The sequence below is a fragment of the Lucilia sericata genome, unplaced genomic scaffold (genome assembly GCF_015586225.1).
Source record: "Lucilia sericata isolate MDLA Ls3-8-SP2 unplaced genomic scaffold, ASM1558622v1 Contig000019F_arrow, whole genome shotgun sequence".
In the NCBI taxonomy this organism is placed as follows: Eukaryota; Metazoa; Arthropoda; class Insecta; order Diptera; family Calliphoridae; genus Lucilia; species Lucilia sericata.
The window spans coordinates 1,257,298-1,271,831 of NW_023994058.1; the positions used below are offsets into that span (position 1 = coordinate 1,257,298).

General features: G+C 28.5%; 1 protein-coding gene across 5 annotated transcripts in view; it reads right to left on the bottom strand.

Moving 5' to 3' along the window:
• The window catches only part of LOC119607699 (serine/threonine-protein phosphatase 6 regulatory ankyrin repeat subunit A), a 32,402-nt gene extending 17,963 nt beyond the window's left edge, over positions 1 to 14,439 (bottom strand). For 3 of the 5 annotated variants that reach the window (XM_037961782.1, XM_037961775.1, XM_037961789.1), the window contains exons 1-2: positions 13,432 to 13,821; positions 7,087 to 7,188 (exon numbers count right to left, since the gene is read on the bottom strand). In XM_037961782.1, coding sequence (XP_037817710.1) covers positions 7,087 to 7,188; positions 13,432 to 13,821 — 492 coding nt within the window. Of the gene's footprint in view, positions 1 to 7,086; positions 7,189 to 13,431 lie in introns of all 5 variants that reach the window. The other 2 variants (XM_037961805.1, XM_037961797.1) reach the window with 1 other exon arrangement.
• Positions 14,440 to 14,534: the final 95 nt, after the last annotated feature.

The window sequence follows — 14,534 nt, forward strand, 5'->3', positions numbered from 1 at the left end:
TAAATAAAAAAAATATATAATTAAACATATACTGAAGGAAGTATTATAAAACTGAAAATTTTGTAAGGATAATTATTCAATTTACTTGCAAACATGTTCAAAAGTAAGAAGTGAAATTTCTTGGTATTTTATTGTAGTTTAGAAGCCCTAAATGTGTAATAGAAAATGTTTACTTTTAGGTGTGACCGAGTTAAAACTTTCCTTTTCATTTTCAATCAGTGAAAACAATTAAATACTGCACCTTGTTTTTGGATTTGAAGTTTCTGATGAGTTATTACTTTACCACACATGCAACAAAATCATCAACTTAAAAACCCTGACCATCATTATTTGCGAATTACACATGAAAACTAATGAATTTTTGTTATTTTTTTGTTTTAAGTGTCCTGTCAGAATAAGCAAATAAAAGTATGACTTCATCTCTTACTTTCTTTATATAAGTATATGTATATGCCTGTAAGTTTTGTAAAAAAACATTAAAAATGACAAATTAAAAAAGGGAAGATTTTATAACTTTTGGCCATTATGCTTAAGAAATTCCTGCTACAGGTATTTATAAGAACAAACTTAATTTTACTGAAATAACCAACTATTGCTATTTATCGTCCTGACAACAACAGCAAACATATACATATGTATGTATATGTTTCGGTGGAATACTCGCTCGTTTTTTTTAACAGTTTACAGACAGATAATAAATAATTGTTTCACACTCATGACTCATGACATTAAATTCTACATACAACATTTCTTCCACTTGTTTAATAAGTCTTGAGTCTATTGCAATTTAAATACACTAAAAAAATAAAGTATACACTTAATTTGAACGTTAAAATATATTAAAAATTATTTTATGTTAATCCCCGTAAATTATTTTCAAAATAAAGAAATAAATTTTTATAATTATAAAATAATTTTAAATATCTTAAATAACTGCGCTATTCGGATCAAAACATGCAAACATACAAATGTCCTTTAGTGTAAAATATTTACATTGAAACTTCCTGATTAGTATTTATTCTATTTATTTTAGTCTGCATTCACTTTTATTGAATCTTTAAATTATATGTATAATGTTTTGTATATTAAAAATATATATATATCAGAAAACTTAAAAAAATACAAATTATTTTAAAAATATGTCTGTGCAACAAATTTATTTTTGTCTATGTATTTGTTTGATTTTGCAAAGTTATTCTTCAAAGGTCTTGTTTATTATTCTTGTTTGAATGTTGTTGCTATTTTACCCCTACAATTCAACTCAAATGCTCTGTAAGGGTAGTGTCAACATAGATGGGAAGTACTTATTTGTTTCCCAACAATACTATGTACATTGTACAATAAATCGTTCGTTTTTAGTTTTTCTCTTTGAAAAATATATATATTTTCTTGTGAGAACAACAAGTTGATAGCAAATTCCTGTATGTAAAACTGTTGAAATTAATGCAATTCATGTCAATGACTTTTTTAATAGACAATCACATATATCATTTAAAGTTCAGAAATTCTATGATGATCTGTCTATATATGACTCAAGACCAAAAAATCCTTTCACTCAAAAATTTATTATTGGCATTTTTTAAACATATGTTTTTTAAACAAAATGTTCATACAAAATTTGTCTTTCTAATATTTAGGTAACTTGAAATAAATATTTTTTATAAAAATACTAATCACATTTCCAAATTCTGTGACGATCGGTATTTTATATGACCTAAACGCCCAAAATAAGGGTCTTCTTCCTAAATTTTATTTGAGGTTTAAAAATCTATTGATAACTTTATGTACATATGTAATACGTAATATGTATGTACATTAGGGTGTAAGTTGATCAAAATTGCTATCAAATACATATGTACTCAAGTTTTTAAAAAGTAAATTAAAGGATGTATATGAAATAGTTTAATACATATTTAGTTTCAAATTCACAACTCCCATGTCGGAACAGTAGTAACACCGGAAACACTAAAACACTACAAATTCCAAGTTGATTTTCTTTTAAACTATAACACGATTTCGTTTCTATTTTTGTGTTTTTGCTTGTATTGTTTTCATTTATATTAGCTTTGGCCTAGTTTTTCTTGGAATGAGAAAGGGAACCCTTGTTTGTTTGTGTATAATAAAAGTTTATTATGCTGAATAAAAGAGCTCCAGCATAGAGCCATCTATTAAACTGTAGTACGGACATAAAAGGAAATAACTATTGTGTAAATATTTATACCTAGTTGTTTTGTCTTCTAAAATATATAAGGTTCAATAGCCGACAGCGATCTGCTATATAACTATATATGTATGTAGGTGTTTGTAGTGATCTAAAATAAAAAAAACAATAATGATATCACTCAAACGTTGTCTACTAAAGAGATTTATGCGTAAAAATAATTTAAAACAAAAAATTATAAAGTCTTCAATTCTCTTACTCGTCATTCATTATTCACAAACTTGCAAATTGCATAATATACTATGTATGTATGTATATCAAAATCGTTTTTTATCCTGTTTTAAGCTATAAATTAGTTTTCAAAAATTATAAATTAGTCCAAAATTTAGCAATCTCTGACTCTGGTGTTAATGGAATTTTTAAACGAATTGATGATCAAATAAAATGCAAAAAAAGGAGTTCTTGTGGAATAAGCTGAAATTTCGTCATTGCCGAAATGTAATTGTCATCACTTCCGTGTATAAGGATGTGGCCTTCTTTTATAACAAATGACTCAAGTAAAAAACGCGTGAAATGAAAAACCAAACCAACGCGGTCAGCATGATGACATTTTCTTAAATTTATATCATTACGCCTTAAAAAATTCCAACTATTATAAATAATTATTAATCTACACACAAACGTACATTCATATACATATGTATATACATGTACATTAATATGTTACTAAATATATCTACATTCCACAAACATTTTTCTTTTTTAAGTATGAATACTCAAATTCAGACCTCAATTAAATGAAAATAAAACTAGAACTACATACATACAAATTTTTGCTACATAATAAGTAATATAATTGAAAATTTATAAAAATGACTTTTTATTTTGATGGCCAAAGTAGGCAGACAAATACATACAAGTAACTAAAAACTTAACCAGAAATTGATTAATTATAGTTTCACTTGCAAAATGACTAAAAACAACACCTTTTTTAATTTATACTTATTATTTATAACCGTAACCATATACTATTTACAATTATATTTTATGGTCTGACTTTTTAAATTCCATGTAAGTCAACAGCTAAAAGGGTCACATGAAAAATTACCAGTTTAAGACTATCCTGACATTTCCACCTTAAAAACTATATACAGTGTCTCTCATAATTATTCGAATTTGGGTAAACTATAAAAAGAAACCAAATTTAATAATATATTTTGTGTACAAAATAAATAAATTAATTTGTTATATTGTCTAGATAGTCCTTATGTTTGATATCACGCTTTTTAAAACTTGAAAAATTAGCATTGACTTAAATTAATTGTGGATTTTTTAAAAAAAGTCCATGAAATTGCCTCACAAAAGTATACGAATTTTTCCTGTATTTCATATTTGATCATATTATACGCAACACAAATTTTAGAATCGAATGGTTTTTATGCGTAATATTGTTTTAAGGGGTTACTATCCACGGAAAGGATATATTTTTGACCCATTTGGTCCACAATTTTGGGAAATTTGTTCCCTCTTTTCATGTAATATCATTAAAATGGCGATTTTTGGCCATAATTGTAAATTTTTATCCTTTTTTCCAGAGATAAAACAAAAATTTGATATTGGGACTTAAAAGACCCCTTGGGGTATCTAAAAATAATATTTTTTTTTTACAAGAATCTGTATTTAAACGTTCCAAGATAAATTATTCGGATCATTCTTCTGTCGCTAATTCAATATATTGGAACTTAAGTCCATTTTTATAATACTAGGATCAACTGTTTTCGGGGAAAGTTTTCTGGTATATATTCTTTTAGATATCAGCTTTTATACATTTTAAGTTTTCAATGTGTTGTGGAAGTGTACAACTCCAAAACATGCCTCGAAGAAGCACCATTCAAAATAGTAAAATCATTATTTTTATATACCAATGGCCTCCATGCTGCATGGCACGATATCATTATGATCACATCAAAAATGTTGATATGTGTTTAAATATTATTTACTATGATCAAATTAAAACCAAAATTTAGGACTTACAGTGTTATTGTAACGGGCAACATAAGCGTGAAAGTTACGAGTAGTAAAAACTGAAATCTACTATATAAGATGACGTTTTGTTAAGGCATGTTTTGGGGTTATATACCGCTATAATATATTGAAAATTTTAAATATATTAGTGCCAATATGTACATGAATATACACTAGACAACTTTGTCGGAAAATATCGTCCCTAGAGGCACAAAAAGGAACTTATGATCCAGATAATTCAATTAGAAAATGAAAAACAATACCAAAAATACATCTAGGAACGTTTAAGTACAGATCCTTATAACAAAAAATATTATTTTTAGATACCCTATGGTTTCTATTAAATTCCAATATTAAATTTTGGTTTTATCTCTGGAAAAAGGGTGAAAACATTACAAATATAGCCAAAAATCACCATTTTAATGATATTACATGAAAAGAGGGTACAAATCCTCCAAAATTGTGGACCAAATGGGTCAAAAATATATCCATGCGGTTAATAGTAACCCCTTAAAACAATATTAAGCATAAAACCATGCGATTCTAAAATTTGTGTATCGTATAATATGATCAAATATGAAATACAGGAAAATTCGCATACTTTTGTGAAGTAGTTTCATGGACTTTTTTTTTAAAAAGAACAACTAATTTAAGTAAATATAAAGTTTTCAAGTTTTAAGGGGCGTGATATCAAAACTAAGGACTATCTAGACAATATCAAAAATGTATTTATTTATTTTCCACACAAAATATATTATTAAATTTGGTTTCTTTTCATAGTTTACCTAAATTCGAATACTTATGAGAGACACTGTATATTTACATATATGGTGTTGAAATCTAATAATGCTTTGTGAGTTTTTTGGTTAGTAGAGTAGTTTCTGTCATTGTGATACATATGATTAATATTTAGATTGTTATCACTGTAATAAATAAATGGGGCTTACATTTATTTTTTGTAAGAAAATAAAATAAAACACAACTTATTATTCTTATTACTTTGACGTAATTTTATTTTGAATCCTTAAAAATTAGGGCAAACAAGACAACTGCAGCGGTCATTTCGAAAAGGGCACGAGACACAAAATTGTCTTTATAGCACGAAATTTCATTTCAAAACATCTTTATGATAACGTTATTTTTTCAATATAAATATTACAAATATTACTTGTCTATGTTTAATTTTTTTATTACCACAGTATTTCTTTTATACCGAGCGTATTTTTGCTCCTCGTGGAAAGTTAGCATAGAAGGACTTATGCCCTTTCGAAATGACTGCTTCAATTGACTTTAAAGGTTAAAGAAATGTGCAAAAGTTTAATTTATAACCAAAATGACAAGGAGACAGATTCTATTATGTATGTACCTATCCCCACAAACTTGTTCTAAGTTGAATTGTAAATTTATCTGCCAGTTAAGAAAGTTATTTTCGGGAGATGTTTTCAATTAAAACTTTTGATTTCCTATTTTTTCCATAAAATTCATAACACTCATTCTTTACAACACCATTTTTATTTCAATATACATTTACAAAGGATAATCTGAAGGCTAGTGGATCCGGCTATCATAAAATAATTTCAATAATTTTCAATCTTAACTCGTATTTAATGTGAATATAACATTTGTTTTGTGTATTATGTATAAGGAAAAATTTCATTTACTTGAAGAATACCATAACTCAAAAGGATACTTTCAGAAAAAGGATTTTAAATGTTTTCCCCATTTTACTTTAATAATTGTTTTCTTAAATGGATTTTAAACAAATCATGTTACATTTGTACAGATAAATATGTTTCTAAATTTTTACTAATTAATACTTATGTATAATAAGTACAAACATAACAAATAATGTGTAAATTTTATGTCTTCAAGTATTTGTCTTACGACAACAATCTTCTTTAAAACGTTTGTTATGGTGGATATTGATTATTGAATTTGCATTTTTTAATCTTTAAATAAGTGACTTGAGTTAAAGTTCAACCTAGAACTTCTCACATCCTTTAATTACGGCCACACAAAAATGCCACTAAAAATAGTCACAATCATGCTGTTTCATTTTATTTCTCCAAGGGAGAAACATTAAAATAATTTTTGTTTCTTTTTGTTGTTGTTTTGATTGTATTGCCCAACTTTTGAGTGTGAAAAAGCCCTTGGTCAACGTATTATTTTGTGTATTTGAATGTATACGAATTTATTTAGGTCAAGGATTTTTTAACGTTCTTACGAAATACAATAAAACATTCCTTATAGCAAAAAAAAAAAAACAAATATAATAATAGTCATAAAAAGGAGTAAATAACACAGGACTAAAAGCAGAAAGAGAGAACTTTGAAATTAATTCATCAATTATAGTTAGATTAATCCCATATTAATAATAGATTAAATTCCAATTGGTCGTTATTAAGTAGTGGATATTTTTTGCAAACAATAAAAAAATAATCTTGTTATTTTGATTGTAATAAGTACAATCAAAAGTTCATTAAACGCATTTTTATTGAAGCGTTCAGACGCACTTGCTTGCTAATCTCAGGTGTTTCACCATGTGACTTTTACACTTTTTTCTTATTCTGCTTTTGCCAAATACGTATGTTAAGGTCCCAGAGAGTAAAGTATTCACGCACTTTCTTGTTTTCAAGCTTCAATTTCACTTTTTCTTGTTTTGATTTCATTCGAGTACAAGTATAGAATTTGTTGCGTGTTCCAAGTGTTTTATTTGTGCCAGACCGACTTCCTTTTGACCAACTTTGGTTTTGTTTTTACAATTTTTCTTTTTTTTAATATTTTCTTATAGTTCGTTATTGATTTATTTTTGTTGGCCTGTGAAAACGTCTTAAAGTTTTTACCTTAAATATTTAACTGTATTTAAAGGCAGATATTTTCTTGAACATGTTTTAACTTACATTATTCCTAGCACCAACATCGGCTCCCAGTTCAATCATACGATCCATGATTGAAGTTTTATTGTCTTTGGTAGCAAACATTAGAGGCGTCATACCAGTATTCTGAAATAAAATAAAAACAAATAGTAATATTATAAACATTGAAAATACTTATAATTTTTACTTATAATATGTTCCCATACTTATAATTTTCTTATTTGCTAAGTTTATAAAATTTAGTTTTCTTATTTTAACAATAAAGATCTGAATTTAAAATTGCTTTTTTTAATTAAAAAATAAAGTCATATGAGCAAAATCAATTTTTTTTTAAATTGGATAAAATTTTTTCCTCTGACAAGAACCATATTTAGTGGTTGAACGTGATAATAGTTACACGTGATAAATATGAAAACGTTAATTATTTTCATTGATGCGCGCAAAAGTTATAGCAAAATCATAAAATTTAAAAAAATCGTTAAAAATACGGGTTAAGTTATTTTCAAATAAAATTAGTACCCATTCGTAAACATTTATAAGGACTATCATATTTCAGGATATATACTGATAATTAAAAAATTATTTATTTTTTTGCAATTTCTTTCCCTACCCAAAATTTTGCAAATAATATCTCAGTTGGTTTGAAATATATTTTGCAAACATTTTAAAATGATCATAAAAGGTTCGCATTTACAAATTGTTTCATCTGCTTTTGACTAGGAGGTGTTAATTATAATGAGATTAAATTTTGTAAATCATAAATAGCTATGAATGTCACATTCAAAAATGTCACATTTTTAAAAAATGTACGCCTATTCTAGGCAAGTTTTTAAAGGCCCTGCTCTGTCCTTAGATATCTGACATCAACAAGATATACCTTAAATTGCTTGAAATTACTACAGCTATTAAATACCGTTGCTTAAATTTAATTTGATTAATGCGCGCATATGGACTATTAAAAAAATAAAAATTTTGTTTACATTTGTTTACAACAACATATATTTCCACCAAAAAGCATTAATGGATTTTTAAATGTCCAAAGTCTTGTGATCTTGTTTATAAAGGATGGCTCTGCAAGTTATCAACTGGGATTGTAGGTTTGTCCAAAGTCTTGTGATCTTGTTTATAAAGGATGGCTCTGCAAGTTATCAACTGGGATTGTAGGTTTGAAAATAATGAAAAACCATTTTTTTCATTTTTAAAATTTTAAACGTTCATAAAATAGAGAAATAATAAGCTAGTGAGTGAATCACTTAATACGAAATTGCCCATATGTATATGAAAAACTTGAATTTTTGTTTTGACGTTTACATCAAAAATCATCTTCATTTTAAAGAAATTACATATATGCAATACTTAAAATGCCCACTTTTAAGTTATGACAATCTTGTAGTTAATAGGTGATATGATGCCCTACAACCGGTTAGTAGTATATGTTGAATGTTAACTTAACTTCGACATATTTGAACAATTTACCGATGATAAACTAACTTTTTTGAAATGGAGTAAACATACATACGGGATTAGTCTCCCGGGACCATAAACTGGTGATGATATTTCACATTCCTTCGATGATTTTACATGGGGTATAACCAGAGCACCATAATCTGGTACTACGGGTCGCCAGTTGTCCGCATGACTTGTACTGGCTGGTCAGTTGGTTGAGGTTTCTTCGGGATCCACGTAGTGGCAGTGGTTTAAACCCAAATTCGCGGGAAGGGGGTGAATGGTTAAAGGATTGGTTCACGGTGGAATATAAATTTCACAGGATAAGGCTACGGATAAATAAAATGTTGGAATTGCAGAGATTGGGTATTTGAATACTTATATCTGATGGACGAGAGGGATCCTGAGTTGTATCTGTGGAGATGTCGGAATGACAAAAGAAGTGACGGTTGAAACGTTGCGGAGCTGTAATACCTTAATCTTTAATGTATCGGCGATTTTCCTTCATGGTTGAGTGTGTTGAAGTTTACTCTAAACATGCTGAACTTATCACAGTATGTCCTTGTGGGCACTGAAATAAGTCTTATCAATTAAAAATGGATCCGTGTTTCGGACAACAAATTACGTGCCCTAGGTGCTGTTGCCGAATCAACAGAAGCCATTTCAATAGTGTGGTTGGGAGACTTTAAGAGGTCCAAGAATGCACTGGGGTGAGTCTTTAGATGATGAAAATGTTTGTAGGGACACGGCATTCCTCATGGCATCAATAGGGTGTTGGTTCCCCTCCTTTTATTGACTTTAACCAGCGATTGCCTTTTCCTTTGTCGAGGTTAGATTGTGTTTGACTCATGACATCTGTCATTTCCCAACGGGACTACTATGGCAAGAGATTAGATATCTCGAGCACTTGTGCAAAGTGCAAGTATACTGGACCGGATGTTCCCATACGTAAATTGGCACCTGCGTGTAAGAAACACAATGGGCCGGTGGTGAGTCGTTGCAAAAGTTCATCCAGTGAAATAGGCCAACATGGCAGGTGTTCACGTAAAGCACTTCGACATTAATACTACCAAGCGTGAAAACTAATGAGATTTGCCCTAACAGATAAATGTCCAATATCATGACATTCTCAGTCACTTAAACAAATTAAAGATATGTACATACGAAAAATATTGTCATTAAGTACATAATAATAAACTTTTTAAACATTTTTAAATTCATTAAAACCGCTGCACAGTGCTTTGTTTCTGTATTGAGGATATTGCTGAATGTTATATATTTGAAGAAGATAAAAAATGTTTCGGGCAGATATAAAACAATAAAAACTCTTAAACATTTTTCTCACAATTTATTTTTTTCTCCTTTTTGAATTATTATGTTGCGAGTTTTATTTTTCTACTGTTTTTAATTATTATGAATGTTAAATAATGCAAAATATATTTTGAATTGTTAATGAAAATATGTTTTTTGTCAAAAAATATTAATTATTATGAAATTTCTATTTCTCTCATTTTATAATAATTATTTTGAAATTGTTATTTTAATTATTATTTTATGATTTCTTGTAAGTCTTAGGTTATATGGGAGGCGGGCGTGTCCCAATTGGACATACCAAATTTCATAGTCCTATATGAATATTTTGCAGATTTGTTCTATGGGAACATAGAACTGTGCGCTGAATCTCTAAAAAGTATGTTTTTTGTAACCTGACAACGAATCGGGTTTGTTTTTTATTTTGAATAAAAATCAATTGAAAATTTGTGTATAAGTTTTTATTTTAGGCGAAAATAGTATTTATTTCCTCTACAGACAAATAAATTAGACCGTTTGTCTCGTCTCCATTATCAACAGCAGCAGTAAAAGTAGACAATATTGTTATTTACTTGACAAAATAACGACACACTTTGACATATGTACATCGTTACCAAAACAAACCCAATACAAAAGAAAGAAAAGTTACAGAAACAAAAAACATATTCCAGTGAGGAAAATCCATACGACCCACAAAAGCAACACGATACTTTGCTAAATATCTATGTTAAAAAAGGAAAAATTCTTGTGGTATTTTCATATTGAATTGATTGAATTTTCCTTTAGATTTTTGTTTTATTTCGAGGACGAAGGGGGAATTTTGATTTCACATTAAAATTTATGGATGTTTTGTACAACAGTTTAACTATAGATATTTAAATAAAAATATGTACATTAGGGCAGCCCTAAAGTTTCTGATGTTGCAGAAAATTAATATTTAGTCCCATTTTTAAATAATAGGGGCATATTAAGTGCCAAATATTGAAAAAATCTTACTATTGAGTAAAAAAAATATTTTTTTGGATAAATAACCTACTCGCATCCCATTAAGCGACCATAAAACCCTTAAAGGAAAAAGGGCCCATTTGAAAAAATAATTTAAACAAAATTTGTTTAAATTAAATTCGTTTTGGAAACAGTGAAGCAGTTCTTTATCGCGTAAAATATAAAAAAAATGAAAAACCTTAAAAAACTACCTTTTTATCTTTAGACCCCCGGACAAAAAAAATTTTGAAATGGTATCTTAGAATGAACTAAAGTTACATTTTCGTGGGAAAATTAGTACCTTGTTATTCTCCATGCAAATGGGGCCACCCTAATGTATATATATATATATTTTTGTTTTATTGGTTCGGTTATGAGTATCAAATGACAATGAAAATATAAAGACAGAAAAAGGGTTTTCTTTATTAAACATTTTACTAGACTATTTGTTTCGCTTGTAAATATTCATATTTTTTTGGAACACTTATTGTTGGTGCTACAATGTGTTCTTGTCATGATACTTTTCTGTATTTATAAAAACATATGTATGTATATAGTTGTCTAAAAAATAATGCATTTCTTTTTTGTATTAAGTATACAGTTTATCAAAGCAAAGCCAATTTCTTTCTAAAAAGAATTTATTTCTTAAATTTTGCATTAAAAGAAAATTTACAAGAAAAAACTATATATATTATAAGTATATAAAAATATAAAATATTTATGTAATTGTAGCTTCCCATATCATATATGTAAGTTTCCACTACCAGAGAATTTAAATGTAATAACCAGGGATCATGGATAAGACATATTTCGAGTTTTTTAAAACATATTTTAGGTTTTAACGCACATTTTGACATTTTATTCTTCTTTTATCCAAAAAGATGGAGGGTATATTGTTTTTATCATTCCATTTTAAATATTGGTCCTCGATAAATTCTAAGACGATCTAACCATGTCCGTCCGTCTGTCTGTTGAAAACACGATAGGATCCGAACGGAAAGAGCTAGTTGGAAGTTTACACAAATACACACACAAAAGAAAAACATAATCAAGTCATATACGAACCACAATCTTCCTACCAAATTTTATGAGGATCGGCCCATAATTGACCCTACCCCCCATATAAGGTTCCCTTGAGAATATAACTTTAACTCTCATTATTGGTTTAAAAATTCAAGCATAGCGATGATATTCGACATAAATAAGTTTTATAAAAATCAAAATCTATGTACCAAATTTTATGAGGATCGGCTCATAATTGGCCCTACCCCCATATAACGTCCCTTTACAAAATGACTTTAAACCTTATTACGTGTAGAGCGATGAAATTTGACATAATCAAGTTTTGTATTAAGCAAAATAGGTCTACATAATATTATGATGATCGGTCCCCTTCAGAAAATGACTTTAAGCTTATTACTGGCTTTAAAATAAGAATATAGTTTAAATTCGACAAAAACAAGTTTTATAGGAAATGAAATCTAAACTGATCATATCACCCCATGAAAGTTCCCCTTTTGAAAATATCTTTAACGCTCATTACTGGCTTAAAAATACGAGTACAGCGATCAAATTCGACATAAACAAGTTTTGTTAGAGCCAAAGTCTCTGTACCAAATTTTATGAGAGTAATTGGAGCTACCCCCTTCAGTTCAGTAGATAAGTGTTATCCAAACCGATGAGGATTGCTACATAATTGACCCTACCCCCAAATAACCCCTCTTACAAAAAAACTGTTTATGGTTATACCAATTGGACAAAAACTATTTGTTTTAAAAAATTAATATTTTTAATTCGGAAGAGCTCGGTCCATATATTTTTATATATATACTTATGGTAAAAAATCAATATAATCTTACAAATGTGAAAATTGTTTCGATAATAACAAAAGCATAGATCCAAAAATTTTAAAGTTTATTTATGGCATTCCTTCCATGGCATATGCTTTGATGGTGGATATACAAGATTTGGCATAGCCGAATATAACACTCTTACTTGTTAACTCTTATTTTTAAATTTTTCCAAAATTTTATAGTCTGTTTTATGGTTTGTCGTTTGGAATTTTTAGGGACCAAATATGGCATTATTTATTTAATTAATTGCTAAAAATAACATTTCGACTCTATATTTTTTTAAAAATTCAGTTCTTCAAAGAGGAATATCATTTATTTCAGAATATAATTTTTAGCCCTTTTTAGATTTTCAATGTTAAAAAATCATTAAAGATTTTATTTTTAGAACATTTTAAAGGACATGTTTTCATTATTCACTGCAATTTAATGCTCATATGACACTTTTTCACTATTCTCCAAAATTACTTATTTTACAGAATTCCAAACTTGGTTATACAGAAGTTTCACAATATGTGTTGTCATCTTGGTCTTTACGAGACTAGATTTAACTTTTATTCGCCATTAAACACCCCAATTGATTTTCGAACATTAAGTTTCTTTAAGGCTTTTCAATTTTAATTTCACATTTAAAAAGCTGAATTACAAATAATTTTACATTAAAAAGCAGTTGGAAATCGACACTGGTGAGTTATGAATTCTATTATTTAAAACTGACTAGTATGACTTCTTTAAATGTTTTTAAAAATTTGAAGGAATTTTTTGTGTATTTACATACCACGTCATGTATTCCAGCCAATGGTATCGTATTCCCATCTTCCCCTTGATTGGCAACATATTTTTCCAATTTTTTTAACTCTTGCTCCACTGGCGTCCATTCTCCTTTCATGGACAACGCTAAAATTTTATTCGCTGACTCACGTATGGAAGCTCCTGCACTTGGTGGCTTCGGTGTAGGAGCGCCATCGATTTCTTTACGATCACCATTACTCGAACTATCATCTTTGGGATCGGACTCAGCTTTACTGGCGGGAGTATTTCGGTCACTGGCCGCTACCGATTCATCGGGAGTATTACTAGTCGCACCACTCGTTACAGAGGAGGGTGTATTACGACCTATTCCCTTAGCGGCCGCACCTCTTCCTCCTCGTTTACCGGGTTGAGACATTATGAAATTTTAGACATTATTTTACTTAATTTATTAGTGTACATTAGTTTACTTTTCTGGTTTATTACACAACGTGTTTAAATTTAATTTTCCTTTGGCATACTTGGCCATATTGAAAACCTCATTCGAACTTATTAAAGATATTTATTTTTTACATTTCATTTACTTTTAAAGGATTTTTATTTTTCATTTTTATTGTGTTGTATGAATTTAATTTTCTTTTATTTTTCACTTTATTTATTTTCCATTGCTTTTTTTAACTACCAATCTATCTATAAAGGTAAACCACTTTTTTCTTGTTGCCAAAAAATTTACATATTCATTGGTAACACATTCTATACAAACATACATACATATGTACATGTACACTCTCACAGACTTTTTAGCCAACATTCACAAATACAGCTGTTGTTATACACACAAACGCCTAATATTTATTCGTTTATATGGTTGTTACATATTCTTTATTTCTTTTTGCTTTCTAACCGCACCGTTTCCGTTTCCTTTGTTACTAGTATTTGTTGTTGTTTTATTTAATTTTTTTATACTATGTAACAATTAACTGCAGTTATATAGAATAATAACGCTTTTTTCTTTTTTAAAAATCAACCGTCAGCTTCGAAAGTCTAAAGTGTTCTGATTTACTTTTTGCCATATTTTAACAGTTAGACCTTGTTTGAAATTGTTAGCGAAAGGAACACAACGAAACTTAA